Source organism: Biomphalaria glabrata, chromosome 6 (genome assembly GCF_947242115.1).
Source record: "Biomphalaria glabrata chromosome 6, xgBioGlab47.1, whole genome shotgun sequence".
NCBI lineage: Eukaryota > Metazoa > Mollusca > Gastropoda > Planorbidae > Biomphalaria > Biomphalaria glabrata.
The window spans coordinates 32,666,153-32,689,898 of record NC_074716.1 but is presented as its reverse complement, the minus strand read 5'-3'; the positions used below and the strand labels follow the sequence as shown (position 1 = coordinate 32,689,898).

General features: G+C 31.8%; 2 protein-coding genes across 8 annotated transcripts in view; one reads left to right on the top strand and one right to left on the bottom strand.

The window, feature by feature from the left end:
* The window catches only part of LOC106071643 (monocarboxylate transporter 9-like), a 28,035-nt gene extending 26,602 nt beyond the window's left edge, over positions 1-1,433 (top strand). For all 3 annotated transcript variants that reach the window (XM_056031832.1, XM_013231793.2, XM_056031831.1), the window contains one exon: positions 332-1,433. In XM_056031832.1, the coding sequence (XP_055887807.1) occupies positions 332-468 (137 nt within the window). In that variant the 3' untranslated portion in view covers positions 469-1,433. The remainder of the gene's footprint in view (positions 1-331) is intronic.
* On the bottom strand, positions 1,417-23,257 carry LOC106071644 (proton-transporting V-type ATPase complex assembly regulator TMEM9-like). Of its 5 annotated transcripts, none has more exons than XM_013231798.2 (6): positions 22,960-23,257; positions 14,809-14,918; positions 12,795-12,888; positions 12,143-12,265; positions 5,975-5,992; positions 1,417-3,827 (listed from the first exon to the last, which is right to left on the bottom strand). In XM_013231798.2, the coding sequence occupies exons 1-6, from the start codon at positions 23,038-23,040 to the stop codon at positions 3,654-3,656; spliced, it is 600 nt and encodes a 199-aa protein (XP_013087252.2). In that variant the 5' UTR covers positions 23,041-23,257; the 3' UTR covers positions 1,417-3,653. The 5 variants fall into 5 exon arrangements, with proteins under 5 accessions (XP_013087252.2, XP_013087251.2, XP_055887809.1 ...); XM_013231797.2 differs by having other exon boundaries at positions 12,134-12,265; positions 22,960-23,256; XM_056031834.1 differs by lacking the exon at positions 22,960-23,257 and adding an exon at positions 17,435-17,470 and having other exon boundaries at positions 12,134-12,265.
* Positions 23,258-23,746: the final 489 nt, after the last annotated feature.

Genomic DNA, 23,746 nt, shown 5'->3' with positions numbered 1-23,746 from the left:
AGTCATGGAGCAGTTTCAATTCATTTCGACTCATAGCTGACACACACCCGTTTCTAGATTTTTTCTAGACCCGTTTTAAATATCATAAGTATAAAATGTATTAAACTGTCATTTCATATGCATGGCGGTAATGTTTTTTTTTTTTTTTTTTTTTGGGGGGGGGGGGGATAAATTAGCATTGGACGTAGGGGCCTACATACTCTAAGGCTAGATGATTACCAAGGCTCATGTTTAGGCCTATAAATCATGCCCCTAATAAGAATAAAACTCGGCCCTTTTTAGACTTTGAACTGAGACTAATAGTTATTGTATCTCTTGTTCTCATGCTCAGGTGCAGTAGTGCAGTCCACAGGTTCCTACGCCATCGTCTTGTACTATGTAGGTATAGCTTTGATTTCCAGTGCTATTGGGTTATTATTAACTCCCTTGGTGACACGTCTGCAGAACAAAAAGAAGGGAGAAAACTAGATCTACAAATCGAACCAATCAAAGATAAGGCAGATGCAAAGCACCTAGTAAAATAGACTCTTATATTATTTGTAATCTACATGTAATACTTTTTTTTACTATCTGTGTTTTTTTTTTTTTGTTTTTGACTTGAAAATAACAATTTGTTTAAAACATTCCAAGTATGTATATAAGTTAATATCTCATTGTTGGTTAATATTACATTGAATTGTTCACAAGATCGAATTGTAAAGAGGACTGCGAATAATATAAATGGACTACATGAGTAGCTAACGCACTTTTTATTGTGAGCTAATGATATTTTTGGCACAATTCAGGCCATGTCGTGCCCATGAGTGAATGAAAAAAAAAGTTACTTTTGTTATACATGAACTTGAAATTCGTGGCTTGGCAATGTTAAATATTACAAAAAAGGAGATGTGAGTTTTAACGCACGTGTGAGTGTTGGGAGTCACATTTACAATGCAGTGAATAACTGCCATTTAAATGGATAATAGTGTCTATATATTTTGTGTGTGAACTGCAATGAAGATAACTTGAATGCAAGTTTACTTTAGAATGTATGAAATTGTGTCAGTTTGAATATATTTGTTCAAATCTGGAATAGTGACAGGCTTCAAGTGTGAATCTATTTTATATCTTACCAAATTTTATGTTTATGTATTTCCAACTAACTTCATAAAGTTTTTATACTTCTAGTACCGGTATTTTTGTGATTCAGTGCTATGCTCTTTTTTCAAATGTTAGCGAAAGTGTATATCAATCTACTGAGATTATTTGGACATCCCATTATAAAACTTGGATAAATTGTGCATGTTATTTCTTTTGTGGTTGCAAACAATTTGTTTGCAGTGTGTTCTAAGTATAGGAAGTCATTTTATTTTTACTTTTCTAATTGTATTTGTTTTGAAATAGATTTCTAAGATTGTGTAATAAAGACAAAATCAATTTCTAAATGATAAAAAGATTTTTAATGACTATTTGATCTAGAAGACAACCCAACGAAGTCAGTTTTACAAATACTCTAATGACTAATTTGATTAATGAAACATTAAATATTGACAGAATTGTTGACCTCTGAAATGGATGCCAACTAAAACCAACAATCAAAAACATAAATGACAGCACTGCTACACAAATACAATTCTGAATAGACATATATGATATAAATAAATGCTCCAAGTAAACAATGAAATCAAGGAATGTAAGTACACAAGAAGGACAACTCTCATAATGAACACACCTTTTACCCCATACTCACTCAACAACAAACCAAAAACTACTTCATTTTCTTACACAAACATCTGGTCAGTGCTTTTCATTTAAATAAACAAAAGAATGCCTAAATATTTTTGTTATATCTCATACATAAGTAATTATTCAAGTTAATTTACAAAGCTTATCTTTTATTATCAATACTCTATGCAGTAAAATTCATTGAAAATGAACGTAAAGGAAATGGCAATAAAACTTCTGAGATTCATTTTTGTTTTGTTGGAAAAAAACAAAAACAATGAAATAAAATTGTAGGTGTAATACAAGAGTTCAGCCAGTTCTAGTGGGCACCTCACATTATTTAATAAAAGTTAAGATAGTTTCTAATGATGGCTATAAGTACCTTGCTATAGTTACCAAAGAGACTTTTACATTAACAAATCCCCAAGCACTAAGACCCAAATACAAACCTCCTACTTTTTATAAGAGTATAGAGTTACAAGACAATTGACCATGCCGTGAACTAATGTTGAGATATTTTGTCAGTGCTATCAAGGGACAGAAAGTGGTCAAGAGTCTGTACAAATGTGATGAGAATTTATCACTTAGTAAATAAACTATAAGGCTATATGTTAAGTCAACAGATGAGCTTAACCTCTCTAGAAGTAGTTTTGGATTAAATCTTGATAAAAGGAAAAAAACAAAACTTTTCTTGATTGACTTAGTGAAACCAATCAGGTTTCTAGTCAACAAAAAAGAGCTATGTACAACTGGATACATCATCTTTGTAATTGTATCACAGTTTTTGATTTGCTAGAGAAAAAAACAGCAACTGACAACTGTATCACATTATCTGATTACTTCTCAGCAGTAATCAGTTTTTAAACTCCCATAATAAGTTATTTTTTTTATAAACATATCTATTAACAGAGACAAAATAATTTTCTAAAATAATTATTTCAACCAAGAAAAAATTAACAAGAACCATTTTAAATCAGTTTCCATTCATACAATGTATTGCACACTTATTTAGAAAGATAAATCGCAACTAGAGGCTACATTCAAACATTGAGCTTACTAAAGTAAAGGTCAAAAACATCTTTTGAATGTCAAACATTCACAAGACTAAGAACAAGGATAAAGTTTCAACTTATGATCATATTCCTTGTACTGAAAATTGTTTTTAAATGTTTGCATAATTATTTTTCTTAATTAATACAATAACAACAGAGATGAGTATTTTTTAAATCTCTTAGAACAAGAGAGAGCTCAATATACACTCTAATTTACACTTTGATATGAGCACTTTAATTACATCAAATCAGCTTCACCATTAAAATAATCACACAACTAATAACACATAAGGGGAACAATTGTTTGTTAAATATCAGTCTGATATTTGTATGTTTGTACTGTTATAAAAAAGAAGTTGAATTGGATTGAAAACGAGAGCATAAAAACTCAACATATTAGATGATAGATACTATCTTCAATGGCCAACTACATTCCTCCACTATTCATCAGTAGTTTCAACAAGTACTAAAACAATGACTACCTTTTTTTGACATACCAGTACCAGTGAAGTGCTAGAGATTGAACACTTAGGCCCCAGTCAGATGGACTTTATTTTCCATAACACTGTAAGTGTTAGAAGTGAATTATTAGAAAGTTTTATGACTAGTACAAAAATACTGTTCTATATAAAACATAAATCCCCTTAACTTGCTTAGCTGCATATTACAGAGTAGAAAGTATTAAAGTATGCCCTTGTCCTGCTATAAGTAAGGCATTCATTACATCAATTAGGTAACTTTGTTAATATTCACAAATGCTAAAGCTTTTTTTAAAAAAAAAATGAAGCAAAATGCTACTAAATTATTAACTTTCTAAGGAAAAATATAATACAAAAAAACAACAACAAACAACTATATCCTTCCTGTATCTTCAGCATACTACCAGGTGAGAAACACTTAGTTGAGCATAGAATGCCTATCGTATATGTTTTTGCGCTGCTCCTGCACAGTGCCCTTCCATTTTTTCTGCTCTTTCTGTACTATGTTCAGCAGTGATCTCTGCCTGGCAGACATATCCTGGGTAACTGTGGGAGTACTGGCACCTTCTGAACGCACCCCAGAGAGGTCCTCCTGAAACAAGAGCACATAGGCCATGGTGATAGATGATGAACCAATACAATGAAATGGAGATTCAAAATATTTTAGTAAAATGAAGATTTCTGACATTTTGTTTTAAACTTTGATATTTCTATAACACCTATTGATTATCTATATTTAATTTTTAAATGCAAAAAGTTTACTTCTATTCTGTGAAGTATCAAAATTAAATATTTTGTTAGGAAGTTTGTAACAGATGATGAAGGTATTGTAGTCTTTATTACTAGGAGCTGATCAAATAATTAATAGGTTTCAGGCAAAATTATTCAGTCTTGATTTATTTTAAATTTGTCCTAAAGTAACAACCTGACGACTGACTTTTTGAATTATATAATCAATTTGTTTTTATTACAAAACAGGATACAGAAAGTGATTCTTTTATCAAAGAATAATAATAACTTTAATATTAGATCTGTTACATTTTTAAATTCCACATTAAACCAGAAGCTGGTCACTATACAAAATGAATTTGTTTTTTAGCTTTTAGGTCTAGTGAAAAAACAAATATATAATGGAAATACTATAACTGAATTAATGATAAATGAAAGTAATAATAATAGTAATATTAAACTAAAATTATTTGTTATTAGATATAATGTAAGGTTCTGACTATCAGTAAAGATGTTCCAAATATTATACAGCTATGAAAGATTAGACACTATGAAATTTCCTTGTCTATTTATGTATTGGTGTGCATCTGTTTCCCAAGCCTAACTACAAATTAAACTGCTAGAGTGAGTGCTGTTAATGTGTTAGACCAGTTCCATGGGGGCCAAGATAGTTGAAAGAGTTGAGCAGCTCAGGCTACTATTAGTTATTACTACATTTCTAGAGCTTTTCTTCTCAGCAAAGCAGCATAGCACAAGTTTCTCTTCATTCATCACCGCTACCACTGCTTGGTAAAAAGGCAATGTTGACAACACATGAGCACAACTGAAGGAAAAGCATTGGAATGAATAAAAAAAAAAAACAAGAATCTTTAACATAAAGACAGACCTTTAAAACAACATGCAAATGACTGAAGGCTGCATACTACCTTACAATACATTTGTCTAAGGCACTGTATTTAGCTGTGAGGCACTCAAACAAAGTAAAAAAAAAAGCACGGTAACCTCTTTTTTTTTTAACGATGTAAATATTTTATATGCAAAAAGAAATGATTTTTTTTTTATAATAAAAAAAAAAAAACAAGGTCTATCTTTTCAAAGATAACTTAAATTAATTTGAAGCAAAATAATACTGCAGTGAATTATAAAGTGTTCTTTCAAAACCAGATGTATTGAGAACACTGAATCTTCACTTTGACCAGAAAGAAAAAAAAAAAATCTCGTAATTTCTTAAAATATCTAGAACAAAAAAAAAAGGACATTATACCAAAAAACACACTTTGAAGTTGTAAAGCAGCCACATGGAATAGTGTGCTTGGTGCAGGACATAACCTGCTACTAGGCCATTTTATTATGATGATAAATTTATAAGAAGAAATTTTACTTTTAGGTTTGATGAGAACCAAATTCTTTTAAATTGATTATTGTGATACACATACACATTTTCAGAAGAGGACATTTACATGTGAACAAGAAAAAAAAAGTCTTGGATACATGCAATGATTAGTACACATGCAGCTTAAACTCTAAAATCCATGTGCGACTAAGTGCTACTATACTCTCTAGGTCACCTCTGTCAAGAGGTAATTTTCAACAAACAAAGCTTGTAATGATACTTATAGAAAGATTATAGAAAAAACACTTTTGTCTGAACTGAGAGTAGTGACTTCCTAGTGAGTCATGACTCCAAAATATATAGAAACTTTTAGAAATAGAAGTAAGGCAATTAATTCTAAATAATGTACATTTATAAATATTTATACATTAATACTTTTTTTTGTCTGGAGTATTTAAATGACTAGATTTTTGTACAAAACTGAGTTAGTTGTGCTTCAAAAAAAAAAAAAGAAAAAAGCTTCAACATTTAAAGAAAATACAAACACTATAGTACTCAGTTTCATGCTTTAGTGTTAGTTCTGTATTTATAGCAACACACAATACTCTCACATACAAAAACTCATTTCAAAATAAATAAATAAAATGAAAAAGTGAAATAAAAAAATCACACAAAACCTCTGTTGGCTGTCTCGACTGAAAGAAATAGATTTTTAAAAAAAATGTATTGAAGATATTTTCCGTTATGACTTTTAATAATTATAATTAAACATATTATTTTCCAAAACTTGTCTATCCTTAAGTGAGATTCAAATAGTATTAAAAAATAAAATCTTATTATTTGGTAGTATGATTTGATCTACAAGAAACATGTTTTAAAGACTTCATCCTCAAGAGTGAACATTTGTTAGTTATCACTAAAGTCAGGTGAAGAGAACTAAGTAAACAAAAAAACAACAAAAACACAAAAAACAACTAAGCACTTCAACAAACAGGGCCATGTTTTGTATGTAGGCCTACATGTGAAAATACAAGCAAATATTTGTAAAAGTTTTTATGTTATAACTTTTTTAAATCTCCTTGCTTCAAATAATTTCTTCAACAACTGATCCCTGACCTTTCCAGAGTTTCATTTATTTTTAAAGTAAGGTTTTAGTATTTATTTTATGCTTTTGAAAGTAACGTGCAATGTATGTATTTGTTTTACATTCGTCCTTTTAGGGGAGTAAATATTTTTGCAAATTTCTGAGAATCTATTCACTAAAATAGTTGAAACAATAAAAACTAATTCTAAGAAAATGATAAAATACAAACAAATACAATCACTAACAATGGGTCATTAAAATAAGCAGGAAAAAAAAGACAAATAAAAATTAATTTGGGGAATGTATGCAGGAAACATAAACTGTCTCATACTTAACATGATACTAGCACAATAAGTCCTAGCATATGGAAACAACATACTGATTCCAACAAAGATTTTGTGAGACAGAGAAAACTTGTACAGAAATTTCAATGTCATTTATAGAATAAAATCCTAATTATTATACAATTAATTGTGTTTTTTCTGTTTAAAAGCTGTTCAATGGCTGCCTGGACATCCAGCATGTGCTCTGAACTATTGTCTGGGTTCAAACCCACTCCGCCCCCATCCCATCCTGTTGGAGGTTTGGGCTAGGATGCCATAATGAAGAAACATCCAAAACATGTAATGGCCAAAGCTAACATAAAAATGAAATCTGAATGAAAGTTAAAATGTTTATTGTTGGATTGGTCAGGTCTATCAGCTGCCAACCCCAAGGTCAGACTTTGAGTCTTGAAGGCACTGGATTTTTGTGACTTAAGTCTGTATTGAATCTTTTAGTTTTTCCATTTCTAAATGGGTCACTGACCTCAATAAAGGAAAGTTAAGATCTTGGTCCTTATGATTGGCTTAAAACCCCATTAATAACCATATGGCTAGAAAGAGGAGGTCAAGTTAACATCATTGATACTATGGCCTGCAAAGTCTTGAAAATGACTTTAGTTTACTTACAAAATAAGGTCTAGCCTATAAAGCCAAACAGAAATAAAATTAGCAAAACAGCCAGCTTTTTAGTATACTTAATCAAAATGTGTTTGTGAAGTTATGTACTTGATTGTTGATTAAAGAAGCAGGTTTAAAAAGAACTAGTAATGTGGAGTTATTGTGATTGTTAAACATGTTTTAAATGCCAAGGTCTATTGATTTTGAACACAATGAGATCCAATTCATTGGTACTTTTTAGTAATAAAAAAAAAATAATAAAAATCTTCAAGCTTTTGATGCACATAACAATAGCAGATATTACAAATTAAGATGATGGAATAGATATTGTCACTGATCTATATTAAGATGGCTTAAAACTAAAAACATAGACTGGCCAAAGCTTATATATTATCTATCATGATTTTTCAGCACTTCACTTAAAATTTATTTTAAAAATTGATCTAAATCTAGATTAAAAAGAACAAGATTACAAAGAGAGTTTGTGTTGCCACACAAACTCAGAGGCGGCCCCCGTGGGAGACGGATCCCTGTCGGATCTGCATATTCGCTGGTCGACTGAGGATGGCATCGAGCAGGGTATGAATCCGAGACCGTAGAGATAATCAGTCCTACGTGGTAACCGCACGACCAGGCATTGCTCTTAATCTAATGACAAAGTGGTTACAAACTAATAGCCTACTATTGATAATATACCTACACATTACGGAATGACAACTACCGGATACGTACAATATGTGTCAGAAGAGCGATTTTAGATAATCTTTTGTTATTGAGCATTTTCATTTAAATAGAACTTGAATGAGGAATTAGATCTACCTAAATTAAACTACTAATTTAGCACTCTCAATATCTATATCTACTAGATCTAGATCTAAAATATATATTTGGGATAATGTAGATGTAATTAAGATAAGATTTATATAAAAAAACACTACATAATCAATTAATAGACTAATTGCAATATGAAATATTAAAATAGTGGATTAGTTTTAGTATTTTATAACATTGCAATATTGACAATCTAGATGTTAGAAATAAAAATCTACACTTTAAGCCTAGAAATTAAAATTATAGATCTTGATCTAGTCTAAATCATAGCTGTCTGGTAGTGCGGTTTGCACGCTGGACTGTCGTTTGGATTCATCGATGGTCCCAGGTTCAAACCCTGCCCGCTCCCATCCTCCGTCGTCCTACGGGAGGTTTCGACTACAACTCTGAAGGAACATCCGAAACATGTAAAACAACAAACATTCTAAACTAGACCAAGAAATTCTAGATCTAGATTCTATAATGATTTTAATTAGAACTTAAATCTAAATCTAGTTTAAAAATCTAGCTCTTGTGTAATAAAAAAAATCTAGATCTAGTGTAAAAAATCTAGATTAGATCTAAATCTAGCTATAATGTCTTTTTAAAATGCGAGTCACATTACGAGGTTTAATAAACATTACTATACCGAGTTGTTTTAGCCTTTAAAGAATTTATTCCATATGACGTCAAAGGAAAAAAATCCACTACGCCACACGGCCTAGTTAGACTAAAATATATCATCTATACGAGCAGCTTGTTGAGGGTTCATATACATTGATGCACCGAGTGATTTCTTTTAGCATTTCATTTAAAGAATTAACTCCATATGACGTCAAAGGAAAAAAAATCCAATACGTCACACGGCCTAGTTAGACTAAAAAATGTCATCTATACGAGCAGCTTGTTGAGTGTTCATAGACATTTGTGCACCGAGTGAGATCTTTTATCATTTCATTAAAAAAATTAACTCCATATGACATCAAAGGAAAAAAATCCACTACGTCACACGGCCTAGTTAGACTAAAAAATGTCATCTATACGAGCAGCTTGTCGAATGTTCATAGACATTTGTGCACCGAGTGAGATCTTTTAGCATTTCATTTCATGGGCTAGTTAGACTTAATATATATATTAAAGGATTAAAGACGCTTTTTTTTGTTTTGTCTGTCAGTCTGTCTGTCCATCATGTTAATAGCGAGAAAAAAAAAGACTAAAAGCTACTGAAAATCTGATTAAAATTTAATTTCCCTTCCGAAACATCGCATTAGTTTTAAGTTTCTATAATAGATTGTTCCGGATGTTTATATATTTATAGTGAGAGAAAATAAGAATTCCAGATTAATCAAATGCCGTTAATTAAATTTGTGGCATGGTCTGTTATGAAAATTAGATTCACCAGAGCCTTATGGAGATTTTTTCAAACCATACTTTGGTGTTAGGAAGTTGTTTTCCTTAAAAATCGGAGCATAATATTAATGATAATTTTCTAACGTTTTAGCTAGAAAGTTAAATGTAGTGTAAGAGAGAGTGTGTGATTTTACATAAATAGAGTTAAACTATTTTTCATTAAAAATCAGGAACAATCAATTTTCGTAAATGAGAAAATTATGTGTTTTATTTATTAGAAGAGGGATTTCAAACATTTATTAGCGTTATTACATTTTTCATATAAAATTCGGATCCTTTTTGGCGACGATTTGTAAGACAATTAAGGTAATATAGGTCGATTTCTTTTTAGGAAACAAAATCCGGTACATTCTTTACCGATTAAACAACTTTTATTATGTTTCGGCAAGAAAATTAACTGTAAAATAAGTCTAAAAAGTGATTTTCAAAAATCGTTTCTAGTAAATTACTTTCTTATTTTAAAATCCTGAATAACCTATTGTCGATATTTTGGAAAAAAAATTATTTGACATAAATTTGTATTAAGTTAAAAATTCGGAACAATTGATATTGATAAATAAACTATAGTGACGTAGTGTCAAAGAATATAAGTGTAATATTAGTCGATTATGCGATTTCAAACAATCATTTGACATAATTTATTTTTTATAAAACAATATCCGGAACAACTTTATAGTTAATGAAATATAAATCAGTATAGATATTTTTATTTAGCATTTATATGCTATTTACATAAAAAAACCGGAACAATATATTAAAGATCATGTGTTTCTTGCAATGTTGAAGCATGGTAATAAAATCTAATATAAGTTAGAAGAGCCTCTAGTGTTATTTGTTAATCTAATTGTGACAGACAAACCGACCAACAGACAAAACGCACAAAATAATCTTTTATTCGGATGGGGGCACTAAACAAAAAATAAATAACATCTGATTTTTTTTTTAAATTTAAGGCATTGGTTTAGCACCACCTCATGTTGCGACGTTACGCTACTGCACAAAAGTCGCTGCATAAAAAGTCCATTTTAAAAAATGTGCGTGATATTAACATACAAAGTGCATTATCAGCCTTTATAAACAAACAGAAATGTTTTCTTTTTACTTTAGCAGCTAGTTGACTAGAAAAAACACCTGTAACTATTATTTATATTTGTTGTAAACATTTCCTGTACATTTTATAAATATATTTGACTTGGTGATACTGAAAATGCATCTTTGTTAGCATATTGTAACATTGCCTCCCTTACATTTACGTAATTGTTTTAGAATCGGTGTATTTTTTTGAAAAAATCGCTTGCATAATTAATTTTATAAATTAAACGGTTTGCTTTTAGAAAACCAAAAGTAGCAGTTGCACCTAAACTTTTCAAGCCGCATTTAATGATGAAATAATATTTTTCATATCTCTTCTAGTTTTCGAGATCTGAGTGTGACAGACGGACAGACAGACAGACGGACATTTTGCACAAACCTAATAGCAGCTTTTTCCTGGGGCAGCTAAACAGTCTACCCTCTATCTTTGATTAGCACCATGCAACACAAAATGTGTGGGAACAGTCTGACCATTTTCATTTTGGATAAGATCTACATCTAACAGTTACAAGTGATGTTGAGATATTAGTCCTATTATTTCACAATTTCCCCCAAAATTAATAAAAAAAAAAATGATTGGAAAGAATTATAGCTACTTTTTTTATTTATGCACAAAGCAGGACTATGAGAATTGTATTATATTTAGATTATTAAGACTAACATTTTCTTTTGGGTGAAGAGTTTGAGTTTTGGCACATCGGCACACTTTAGGCCATGTCGTGCCCCTTTTAGGTGAAGAGCAAAATCACTTAATTCTTAATGTCCATTGTGCTTTTCACTACCGACATAGATTAAAATGAACATTGTCTCTTTGACAAATCTATACTTCTGTCTATGACTATGAATATACATTTACATGGAAAAGAAGGTAATATATTAAAATTGACAACTTTTATTTTTCATTTTATTACTGCTTTGGTATATCTAATATAAAAAGCAGAAAGTAAGGTATTATGTATGTATGCATGTCCGGAATATAAATTAAAACAGTTAGACCAATCTTGAAAAAAATTGGCACAAATGTTCCTTAGATCATGACCGAGACTGTACTGTATGTTTAATGTCCCTCCCACAACCAGAGGGCCCTAAAGATAGACAAAGAGTACCTTACTGAATCTCTATTAAAGAATGAAACTTTGTAACAAATAGGGTAAACCAGTTTTCACAGCATTCTATATTTGATATGTATGTCGGCAGAACATGTAAACCTATTATCACATTCTACTTTTTATTTTCATGGCAAAATAAAAGAAATGTGAAGGGAACATCTTTCATGTTTGACATAACCAGTACATCTAAATTCAATCCAGTTGATCAGTAAGGCCCAAACTGTGACCGGAAGGCTGTGTGTCATATCTGGCTAGTATATGTATATAAGACCAAATATGAAAGACACAGCTGAGTACATGTAAAAGTGTAAACTTCCCAGCCTCTTTTTCCATTGACGACCCAAAAATAAAAATGAAATGGATAAAAGCTGCTGTGAGCCAAATGGTTACCATATTCACCTCCTCGTTGGTGTGCTGGTGGTAGGTAGTTGGTCGTCTCTGGATGATTGGATCGAGGCACATCAAAAACAGCATGTAGACAAAGAGAAGGGAGATCACACAGATGATGAAGATGACAACCACCTGATAAGGAAGGCAAGAAACATGGCTTATTGGATGTAGATGATTGTAACTCAACGTGGCTGGCAGGAAGAGCACTAAGCTGTTGAATGAAGGGTTCACTATTAAAATCATGACAAAGACCAATCTTTTATCTCATTTTCATGGATTTCAGAGTTCTCCCATCTGTTTAAATGACATTTAACTAAATTAGGTGAACTATGAACTTCTTTTTTCTACTATACACCAATCAGACACAGCTTATGGTCTAAACCTTTCTTAAATGATAAAGAGAAGTTTTCAAAGGTCCAATCATAAAATCAATTGAGAAATAAGGAATTAACTAATTAACTCATAATGTTCAAATGTGTTTCCTATCACTTACTAGAATCATACATATTTAAATATAAAAACAAAAATTAGACAGCGTACCTCTTTTTTTATTTATTTGCCAAGCTACTTTCCATTATTCATCATTAAAACGTTAGCACCTTTTATTTACATGACTTTCAGTAACATAAAGAATTTAAAAATAATACTATTCAAAGCCTACCTTTATAGTGGTAGTATTTCTGGTCTCAGTCCGACACAAACACCGAGAACATGGCAGTTTTGGAGCTACTGGTGTAACAACATGTACACAATCACTGAAAGAAAACTGCCATAGTTGTAAAACACAAACACTAATACAACAAAGGATTGTAAAAAATAATAACAAATAAGCATTTAAATAATAGTACTGCTAATTTTTAAAGTCTGAATTACCTGCTGCAAATACCATTATTAGTCTGGGATACTAGAAGATACATTTTACTATTTTATTATAAAAAATTATCAATTGTTAAATGGTAAAGTGTATCATTACTCAATTTGTAAAAAACATCAAATTAACATAATGAAAAAAAAAATTCAGTTAATAACAAAAGTTATTTCAACCCAACATAATTATTCATGTCATATATTTATACACACATAAAGAAAGTTAGCTAATTAGCTTAAGAAAGGTATGTGGAAAGGATTAAAAAGAAATATATTAACTTTTGGCCATCAGTAGGAGCTAAAAATGTTTATTACTTTAAATTAACTAAAAATCAATTGTGAACTTAATATTTTGTTTTAGTGTAAACATATTTACTATACATTGACAAGCAATCTTGAGAAAGATAATAATTCCTTTTTATCAAGATCATATCAAATCCCTCTATCTGTCTGGTACACATCTTGTACATGTTAGTTCTCCCACTTTCCTGTCTCAAATAGTTGAAACTTTGTGCACAATTATTCATTGCCGATGACAACACATGAATCAATAAAAAAATTAAGCAATTATTCAATCAATTATTTATTTAGTCCTAATTATAAATAATTTTCCTTTAAATTAAAAGCTAAACAAAGGGGAGATAAGCCTTGTGTAGAAAATTAGGTAGTTTGCTAAAAATTTTAAACTAAGAATAGACTACATAACCTTTTTTTAAAAAAAGTACTTGAATCGCTCAGTGGCAAAACATGTTGACCTTACATTACAGAGACTTTGAGTTCAAATTCAGACTTGAGCACCTTTTTTTAATTATAAAAATTACTTTTAAAAAGGAAGCACAGAGGAGACCATCTCCCAGATACCCATGCCAAGTAGTCCACAAAAGCGATTGGACCGTAGCGCACTAAGCATGCTATAAGCATAAAGTTTTTGAAAAAAAAATGAATAAAAATATTTTCAGTTACATAAATTTATATTGTTAGTCTAATAAAAATGTATTTATATGATTGATTCAAAATAATATAAATTAAATAAACACAATATAAGTGGGGTTTTTAAAAAGTAATATAAGTTGGTTTTTTTAAAAAGCTTTTTTTATATTTTATTTCTTTTTTTTTAACAAAATAATCAATTATCAGTTATCATTTATACCAATGTATTGAACTCAAGTTTTAAGGGTGTTGTGACAAATTTCACAATTACTACAAAAGCTGTGTTTTTTTGTTGTAGATTTTCTAAACACGATGACTTTTATAAGCCTATAAAATGTAGACAGTGCAAGAGTATATAAAGAAATCATTTGCTCAAAAATGTTTGCACAAGTCTACTATCTGATCAAATGCTTGAGAAGGCTCAAATTTGATTTGATCAACTTCCCAACTGTATGTCATATATGCATTACAAAAAATCTTTTTATGTTATATCCGTTCACAATTCTGAACTTTTCAATGAATTAATAAAATTTATTTAATTAGCTTAAAAATGTGTCAACTTTATTGGTTATATTAGTAATTAAAAAGACCAAACTATTTTTGGCAAAATCAATAAATGTATATATTATAATAGTTGAGCCAAAATCTCATGTCAGTTACCACTGACCAAATATTGCTTTTGCATGCAACATAATCGTCATAGCTAGAGTGGTGCCTCATTCTAATTTGCAACTGCCACCACACAACTTTGTCATTAACATTAAAGCTACACTGTGACAAAAAAAAAACAACAACAACTAAGCTATATGTATTAACTGCCTACAATTCCATTGCTGTAATATTGTAAAAAATTAAAAAGAAAGATTTGATCGAATTACCAAAGTTCACTTCTAGTAGTATTTGTAAAGACAGCTCTTGTTTTTTTTCCTTCAGAATCCCAAGTTTTATCACAAACACATTTGCATCTTGTGTCCTCAAAGCTAGAAGCCTGCAAAAATTATAAAAATTGTAAAGCATTTATTTATTTTAATTCTTAAGTAATTAGCACTTACAATGTGTTACTGTCTCTACAGTTTTGGTTTAAGCCATAATAAATGTAGGAAGTGTAGCTGAATTGTATGAACCCCTTGACTACCTATCAAGTGGGGTTGAGTTTGAATCCTAACTTAAACAAGGATTTTTTTAAAATCAAGATTTGACTCGAGCTGATATCCCTCCCCAACTCACACATGTAAAAAAAAAAAAAAAAAAAAAAAAAGTGAGATAGGACCAGAGCACACTGAACAAGCTAAAGCATGTAAGATGTGTCGTGCACGCGTGAAGTTTTCTTTTTGTGTTTAATAGGTGTGTTTAATGTATAGGAAGTAGTTCGTATTAGGCGCGTTTTGTTGTCTAGAATATTGTGTGTGTTTACGTCACCCTTAGTTCCTGCAGTGGAGAGAGCTTTTTTGTTAGCTGGTTTTCTGTTTCCCTGTTTTAACGGTACGTAAGTAAGTGGTTTTATTAAGTAGGCTGATCTTTCGGTATGGGTGTCGATATTGAAAATGTCCTCGTTGTAGCTGCATCGCTAGATCTAGGTTTTCTTTCATTTCAGGGTGTTAGGCTTGGGGCTATGGGAAAGAGTGTCACCTTTTTGCTCATGGAGTCGGGTCTTTAGCTAGCATTGTTTGTGGTGTATGAAACTGCTGATCTGTAGGGTGCCGAGATGAAGTGTGCATGTGGAAGGTGTGTTATTTGAACAATTATTAATGTAATGTTGTTAACCACCATGGAAATATGTTATTAATTTGCAATTAAGTATTACTAAATATTGTTCACGTTGACAATAGTTATTTAATTAGTAACAGTTCATCTGAATGACATTTATTCATCGTTCATTTATTTCGTAGTTATATTCTAGTACTCTTTGTTTTCAAAGTTTTGGTTTACACTGTTTAGGTGGGGGGAACCCGTAAAGTAATGAACTTATGTCTAACCCTAGGACAGCAAACTGAAACCCCACCTGACAGGATGCACTATATAAACCTGTTGGGTTTTTTTAAATCTACTTTTATACAGTGGATTGAAAATATTAATTTTTCCAGAATAAACCAAAATGTGCAAGGGGGTAGAGTTACTAAAATATCTTTTCTATTTTATTATATAAATATTTCATTTTATTTTAAAGGAAAATGAATATGTGGAAAAAAGTTAAACAAATAAATTTAATATTGAAGAAAATATTTTAAAATCAAGTTTTAACTGTGTACAGAAAAAGGGATAAAAAAAATTCTTAAAAAATGAATTTCTGAAAAATTTAACCTTTTTATACATTTAATCCATAAATACTGAAAAATCACAACCTTAAACACATTTGGTCAGTTAACCCACTAGCTTACCTAGCTCCTGCAAGGGTAGGATGCCTTGTTTACAAGCATTGGTAATGCTAAAAGCAGTTACTTTAACTTTCCTAGAAGAAGAGCTCATTCAGAATGAGAACAAGAGTATGATGACTCTTTTTTCTAAAAATTTTCTGTTTTTAATTTAGAATTATTTTTTTTATTCAGAGTTACATTCTCTTTACTTAAGAGTACAATATGAGGCGCTAGTGGATAAAAATTTCATAATATTGTTATAAACCTGGTGGTGGCACAGATGGGGGTAGTGGTGTGTGTGTGTAGTCAGCCGACGCGAATCGCCCCAGGCCAGCGCTAGACGAGCGGTCAACCGTGACGAGTTACGCCGATCGGCCGAGACGAGTGTCAACATGATGGTTCGGGAAGGATCGACATCGTGAACAGAGCTCAGGAGTGTCACGAGGGATGTAGTCATCTGACCACCCAGAATGGTCACTCGACGTTCTGTCCGGTTCTAGAAGGCCAGCGGGGACCCTATATAAAGAGCGAAGGTATCAGAGACCAGTCAGTCACAACTTCCCGATCAACAGTTCGTTACAACAGCTCAGTACAAGTCCGAGACAAGACAGAGAGACCAGTGCAAGAGTTGATACGGCGGAGAGATATTTGTACAGTCTTGTGTTACGTGCTGCCAATTGTACAGTATTGGCTGTTATTATTGACATTAAACTATTACATTATTTTCAAGCCCAGAGTTGTCAAGTTCTTTAAGTTGGTGGTGTCGTTTGGTGCAATTTGCAGCGAGCCTGGATATAAAAGATGAGCCAATGCACTTCAAAGAGATTGTAATATTTACAATTATTTCAGAAAAAGATTGTACAAGTTTAAAAATCTGCCTATCAAGATACTTTGACTTATATTATAGGAAGGAGGAAAAGCTAATAAATATATTAGACTGCTTTTTGTTATGAACTGGCCAGTTAATTCAACACATGTGACCCTCAAAGATCTGAAAACGTTTTATATTTTGTAATAAATTTAAGGGAGGCAACTCAATTAAGATTGACAGTAATAGATAATGAATTTCTTTTTTACTACAACAAACACAGTCAAGCCTTCAAAGCAGATGGAATCTAGTTCCTAAGTTCACTTGTCTTTTCTATTATACCTCTTTCCAAACCAACAACATTATCCCCAGTGTTGCTCAAGGTCCACAATCGAATCATAGGAGCATGAAGAACAGCTCTCTTTCTCTAGTTTACTTTCACTAGACTCTTTAATTACTTCTTGTGGCTTTTAGGCCAAAGAAGCTTTCTTTTTCTCTACTGTGTTTTTGTCCCATATTGATTAGGGTTTTGCCCCTTAATTCTGTTCATCAGAACAGAGACAGGTTCATGAGGGACTATTCAACATTCCATGTGCAAATATTCATCAAGCACTGCATCAGGTTCAGCTGAAATTAATCCAGCATCGTTCAGAGGGACAAAAGTCTACTGTTGCATTGACATCATCAGGTTTGTATCATTGGGAAAGTCATAGCATTCATTGTCACATTTCTTGTCTCTTAAGCCATACTCGTATGACTTGTCATCACAGTTACAGAAAGCGCAAACATCAGCAGTTTTTTTTTATAGTAACAGCTAGAACAACTACAGTTGTGGTTGGGATATTGGTCATGGGCCTTTCAGTGTAACCAACAGTTTGTCCACCTTGTTCTGCGTGGTCTTCATTAGCTCCTTTACCTTGTTCTCCACTGTTCCCATTTGTTTTTGTGTATGCTCTAAATGTAGTTATAAGTAGACTTTTACATAATAGTCTTTAAACTTGTGTGTAGAGTTAAGGATGTAAAAGTTTTATTCCCTTGCAACCAAAATCTGAATAAATCTTAAAATACATTGCATTATTATGTGCATCATTTAATGATTTTTTATTGGATTTATTTTACAATGTATGTATACCACATTTATCTAGTAGAAAAAGATATAATATATATATATATATATTTAAAATATAAAACTAGCTGCTTGTTAGCATAAAAACACAATTACTTCAATGGACCTCATTCACCAATCGTAAACAAACAACATTTTGTCACATGATCTTATTGATAAAACAATGAAAAAAACTGTCACGTGACAACCATCATGAATTAAACATGAGATGGTAAATTATATAGAAGAGATAGAGCACCACGTGGCTAAATGTTGTTTGTTTACGATTGGTGAATGAGGTCCATTACAGACAATAAAACTTAATTAAGAGGTAATTCTGCAGGAGTTCAAGGGGCAGCCATCTTTGTTACTATTTTGTTATTGTTTATGTTCCAAAGAAATCCCAAGATAGTGTCTTAAAAAATACCAAGAATTAACATTACTTCTGTGTTTTCAAAGCAATACTATTTTTTCTTTAAAGGGAAACTCCGATAGTTTTTCAAATTTTAGTTATTGACATATTTAAATTCTGCGTAAAAAGTTGTAATAGTAGACATTATATCATTTTTTATTTAAATGCTCGGAAAATTTTATATTTAATAAATTAGACAGAAAATTCTCCACGCCCCCAAAAAAACGGGGTTCTGCGAGATGTTTTTAGTTTTTTAAAACGTGACGTCACAAGGGTGCTAGCTAAATTTAGATCTAGACCTATATAACCGATAAACTCTCTAGTCTAGATCTAGACCTATCGGATCGCATTTATTGTTACGCTTCACAGCTAGATCTAGTCTCCACGTTGATTTTTATAATCTGTCATTGTTTATAAATAATATTCTAGATCTAAACCTCTATTTCTACTTGAAGAAAATTAAATATTGTTTTCAGCTTGTTGCAGTAGTTCCAATCACAAAGATAAAATCAGCAAGTATGCTGATACAGAAATTGTCTCTTTTCATTTGTTTCCAAGAGATGAACTTGAATGAAGTTTTAAAGGGAAAATGGGAAAAATTTATTCGCATGAAGAGCAAATATTTTACAAAGGCATTAGCTAATTCCTATTTATGCTCAAAACATTTTGAGAGAAGCTGTTTCAGCAACTTCATTTTCATTGCTGTGGAAATGGGATTTGAAAAAAAGAAGTTAATACCAGGTGCAGTACAAACAATACATTGGATTTCCAGGCCAAAGAATTCAATTAATGATACTACTGAGACATTTAAAAAAAACTGAAGTTCATAAATATAAATAAATCAGATTTGTGAGCTAGAAATTTACTACGAATACTAGATCTACTATTAAATTTCTTATTTAATAAGTAGATCTATCGTCTACGAAACTCAATTCCAACTTTTTAACTTTTGACCTTGGGGGTGTGTCTCGCCGGCTGAGCCAGCGTCAAGCTCTCATCACTTTTTCCATGTCAACCAATGTTAGGTCAAAACAGCACAAAAAAATCATAACTTTCTTACTGTCAAACATACAGTCATAATTTATACACCATTAGAAATTTCTTTTAAAGTATTTTAATGATGTACTAACGAAAAATTTTTTTATCAAAGATATTTTTTTTTTCCTCGTCCTCGTATAACTTGGCGCCTCCCTATCTATAGGATTTGAGTGCACACTCGTGACGTCACACAGAAATTCAGTGAAAATCTGACTGTTTTGGATGCGCAGAAAAATTATGTCACAAAAACCTCAATTACTAAGTTATTCTTGCAAATAAAAAAAAAAGAATAATATATTCATTATCAAAACACATATTATATCAAAAATTGTCAAAGCCATCGGAGTTTCCCTTTAATTTTGACTTGGTGTCAATACGATACATTTCTTATTGTTCTGTCTTCTTTTTAATTGTTAAATATTGTCTAGATCTAGATCTATTCTGAATTATTCTGATATATAGAGAATCTAAATTTAACTAGGCCTACTATAAATATCAGCACAGTTTATTACCAAACATTAATTGACCTTTATTGCCTTTAAGAACCTTGTCTTATTAATATAGTAATTAGTCTAGTTCTAGCAGTTAGATTATGAGTCTAATTAATAGACTTATTAGGACTAGATGATACCGGTATAGCTAGATTTAGCGGTTACCGATTTAGCATATTTTTTAGCTTCAAAAATAAAAACAAACAAAAACCCAAATCGGAGAGAAAACCCAAGATACAAGATTACAGTCTAAACAATAACAAAGATGGCTGCCCCTTGAACTCCTGCAGAATTACCAATTAAGATTCTAACTCTAAATAAAGTCAAAGTCTAGACCAGTGTTTCTCAAACTGTGTGCGGCGGCACACTAGAGTGCCGCCGAAGATTTACAGGTGTGCCGCGGGAGTTTTCAGAATGCCACACGTGCAGCGTTACACAAGTCTGCCTACTATTAAATTTTATTTTACATTGCGATGACATCCCCACTTGCAACAACCAGTAATAGTATAGGATCGCTCCATAGTGACGGAAAGGGATGTTAGCTATTCAGGTTATGGAATTGTCCACTATACATATATTATTATAATGACTCAAATGTAGACCGCCTTAGCAGACGCACAGCAGTTTTTGAATTGGTAATGATAATAATAAGCGATGTGTTTCATGTAAATTGTTTAGGTGTATGCTAATAATAACAAATTATTACTAAGCCTTATTCATTGTTATCCATGAAGAAATAGCAAGAATGAAACTGCGAAAGTGTTAAATGAAAAGCAAGGAACCAAACAAAGGTACAAAGAAGATTACATCGGATATATCTTCGGACTTGAAGATGCTCCATTGCTATTCTGTCTGATCTGCAATGCAACTCTGTCGAATGAGGCACTTGTTCCAATCAAATTGAAGAGACACTTGGTAACAAAACATCCAGCTGTAAAAGTGCAACCGAAGGAATACTTCGAAAACATCAGGGCTCAACAAAATAAACAAGCTCAGAAACTTACGAACTAACTAAAGCTGCCAGAAAAGGGATTAATTGCAAGTTATAAGGTTGCTCAGTTATTAGCAAAACGCAAAAAAAGCACACACAGAGGCTGATCAGTCATTGCACCAGCTTTAGCAATAGTTGTTGAAACTATCCTTGGACCAGATGCTGCAGGAAAAGTTAAAAAAGTTCCTTTGTCAAATGGTACTATCTTGTGCAGAATTGAAGACTTATCGTCAGTTTTACAAGATCAAATCTGCGAACACTTCGACTTGACTGATGATGAAGTGTCTCTGCTGTGGTCTCTTCAAGTTGATGAATCCACTGACGTTAGCGGCAAAGCCCAGCTGCTAGCTTTTATTCGGTTCCTAAAGGATGAAAAATGTGTCAACGAATTCTTATTTTGCAAAGACTTACGAACTACGACCAAAGGCGAAGATAATTTCAATGTGGTGAACGAAAACATTTTTCAAAGTACAGTGGAAAAACTGTGTCAGTGTTTGTACTGATGGCTGTCCTTCCGTGCAGGGAAATAGAAAGGGATTCGTCACTCTTGTGTGTCAAGAAAATCCAAATGTATTAGTTGTTCACTGCATGATCCACAGAGATGCTCTTGCCTTCAAATCTTTGATGTCTGTTCTGGATCACGTTATTGAAGTTGTAAACTTCATTAAATCTCGACAGCTTGCATCCCGACTTTTCTCTCAGCTCTGTGAAGCAATGGATTCAGACTACAAATGTCTCCTGTATTACACCAACATTGGTTGGCTCTTCAGGGGAAAAGTGTTAAAGCGTGTCGTCCATCTCAAGGCTGAGCTGATTTCATTCTTGGAAGCTGAAAAAAAAAGACTTTGGATTTTCTATTCATGACAAGATGGGTTAAGGTGACATTTCTCTCTGATTTATTTGACAAATTAAATTCATTGAATTTAAGTCTTCAAGGACTATCGGAAACCATCATCATTGCATCCTCAAAACTGAAGTCATTTGGTGAAAAATTGATTGTCTTTGTGACAAAGTAAGATCTCGAAAGGACTGCTTCAAATAAAGAAATCACTCCCGAAATTCTGAACACTTTGAAACACCTGCAGTCAACATTGCAGCATTACTTTCCAACAGTTGGAAGTAATGAATATGGATGGGTCAGCTATCCATTTGGAAACAATGAATAGATCTACAGATCTTACAACCGAAGAAGAAGAGCAGCTCATTGATTTAAAAAACGATGCAGTTCTTAAGTCAAGTTTTGCAGAGAAAACTTGGATGTGTTTTGGCAAGTTATATTCTGCAATCAGTTTAAAAGCAATCAAAATAATTCTTCCATTTGCATCTTCATGGTTTTGTGAGTTTGGATTTTAAAATTCAGCACTGACTGAAATCAAATCTAAGAAAAGAGAGAGGCGTCTTACAATAGACGATGAAATGCGAGTTTGTTTGTCGACTTTGGAGCCTCGATTAGATCGGATTTGCTCTCAAAAACAGGCACACCCTTTACATTAAATATAATACTTAAAAACAGGTACAATCTTTTTTATTATAAAACAACTGTTGCTCTTCGTGGTGTGCCGCGAAATTTTTGTAGTTTGTTTACTGTGCTGGCAGACAAAAAAGTTTGAGAAACACTGGTCTAGACTCTAGACTAGACTAGAGACACTAGAGTGACTAGTATTATTATAGATCTCTCTAGAGTTAATCTAGTTTAAGATTAGAAGTAGATTAATAGTTTATCATCTATTCACTATGCAATCCAGTCATCTAGATTTAGTGTTTATACTTTAAAGTAGACTGTACTACACTAGATCTAGACGGTCTAGATATTTACAGCACTGTCTTTACCTCCACCCCCGTCGATGACCAGAAATTGAGAAAAATAATGACAGCAAGTGTAGAAATAAAAAAGAAGGAGTATGAACTCATGTTGATATTTATAGATCTATCTAGATTAACTGTCTACTTGTACTAGATCTATTTCTAATAAGCTATAGATCTATATCACATATCAAAGATACAACATAGATCTAGATCTAAATAATATGAGAAGTATGGTAAGCACTCATATCACTAATGACATTTTTTTTATTATTATCTGTTAACTACGAAGCTAAACATATGATGCCAATATATGCACTTTTTTTTTAGTTTCTACTACAAAATTCTAATCTGTCAATCAGGTTTTCAAAAGAGTTAAGTTTACAGTTGGCAACTAAAAGTACTTTTCCGGTATAAAGCCAGGTAATTTGCTAACTTTCAACAAAAAAATATTTTGAAAACTAGATCTAGCTTTTAGATCTATGTCTTTAACAATGGATCAGACACTATAAAACACTTTATAGATCTAGTTATGTGTAATTTATTTTAAGTTTTATTCTGAACTTCACAGATAGATTAATTATCAAAATAAACAAACCCAAAATAAAAAAGTACAAATGACTAACTTGACTTTTGACTTTACATATCAGATCATAGACATAGAAATAATATATAGGTCTGTGACTTACATTTTTCTGGTCGGCAAACTGCCGCTTACGGGCCGGATATGATACAAATTAGAAACATTTGACCCACCGTCTCATTTAAAAAAAAATCGTTAAAATGATTCCAAAAACTATTTACACAAACTTCT

What these genes read in the sequence shown, in the direction of transcription:
- LOC106071644 (XM_013231797.2), bottom strand. Translation starts at nt 23,040, where the DNA reads ATGAGTTCATACTCCTTCTTTTTTATTTCTACACTTGCTGTCATTATT. An exon ending in GGTCATCGACGGGGGTGGAG is followed by an intron (nt 14,919 to 22,959) that starts GTAAAGACAGTG and finishes TAATTTTTGCAG; the next exon opens with GCTTCTAGCTTTGAGGACAC. An exon ending in ACTACTAGAAGTGAACTTTG is followed by an intron (nt 12,889 to 14,808) that starts GTAATTCGATCA and finishes GTTTTCTTTCAG; the next exon opens with TGATTGTGTACATGTTGTTA.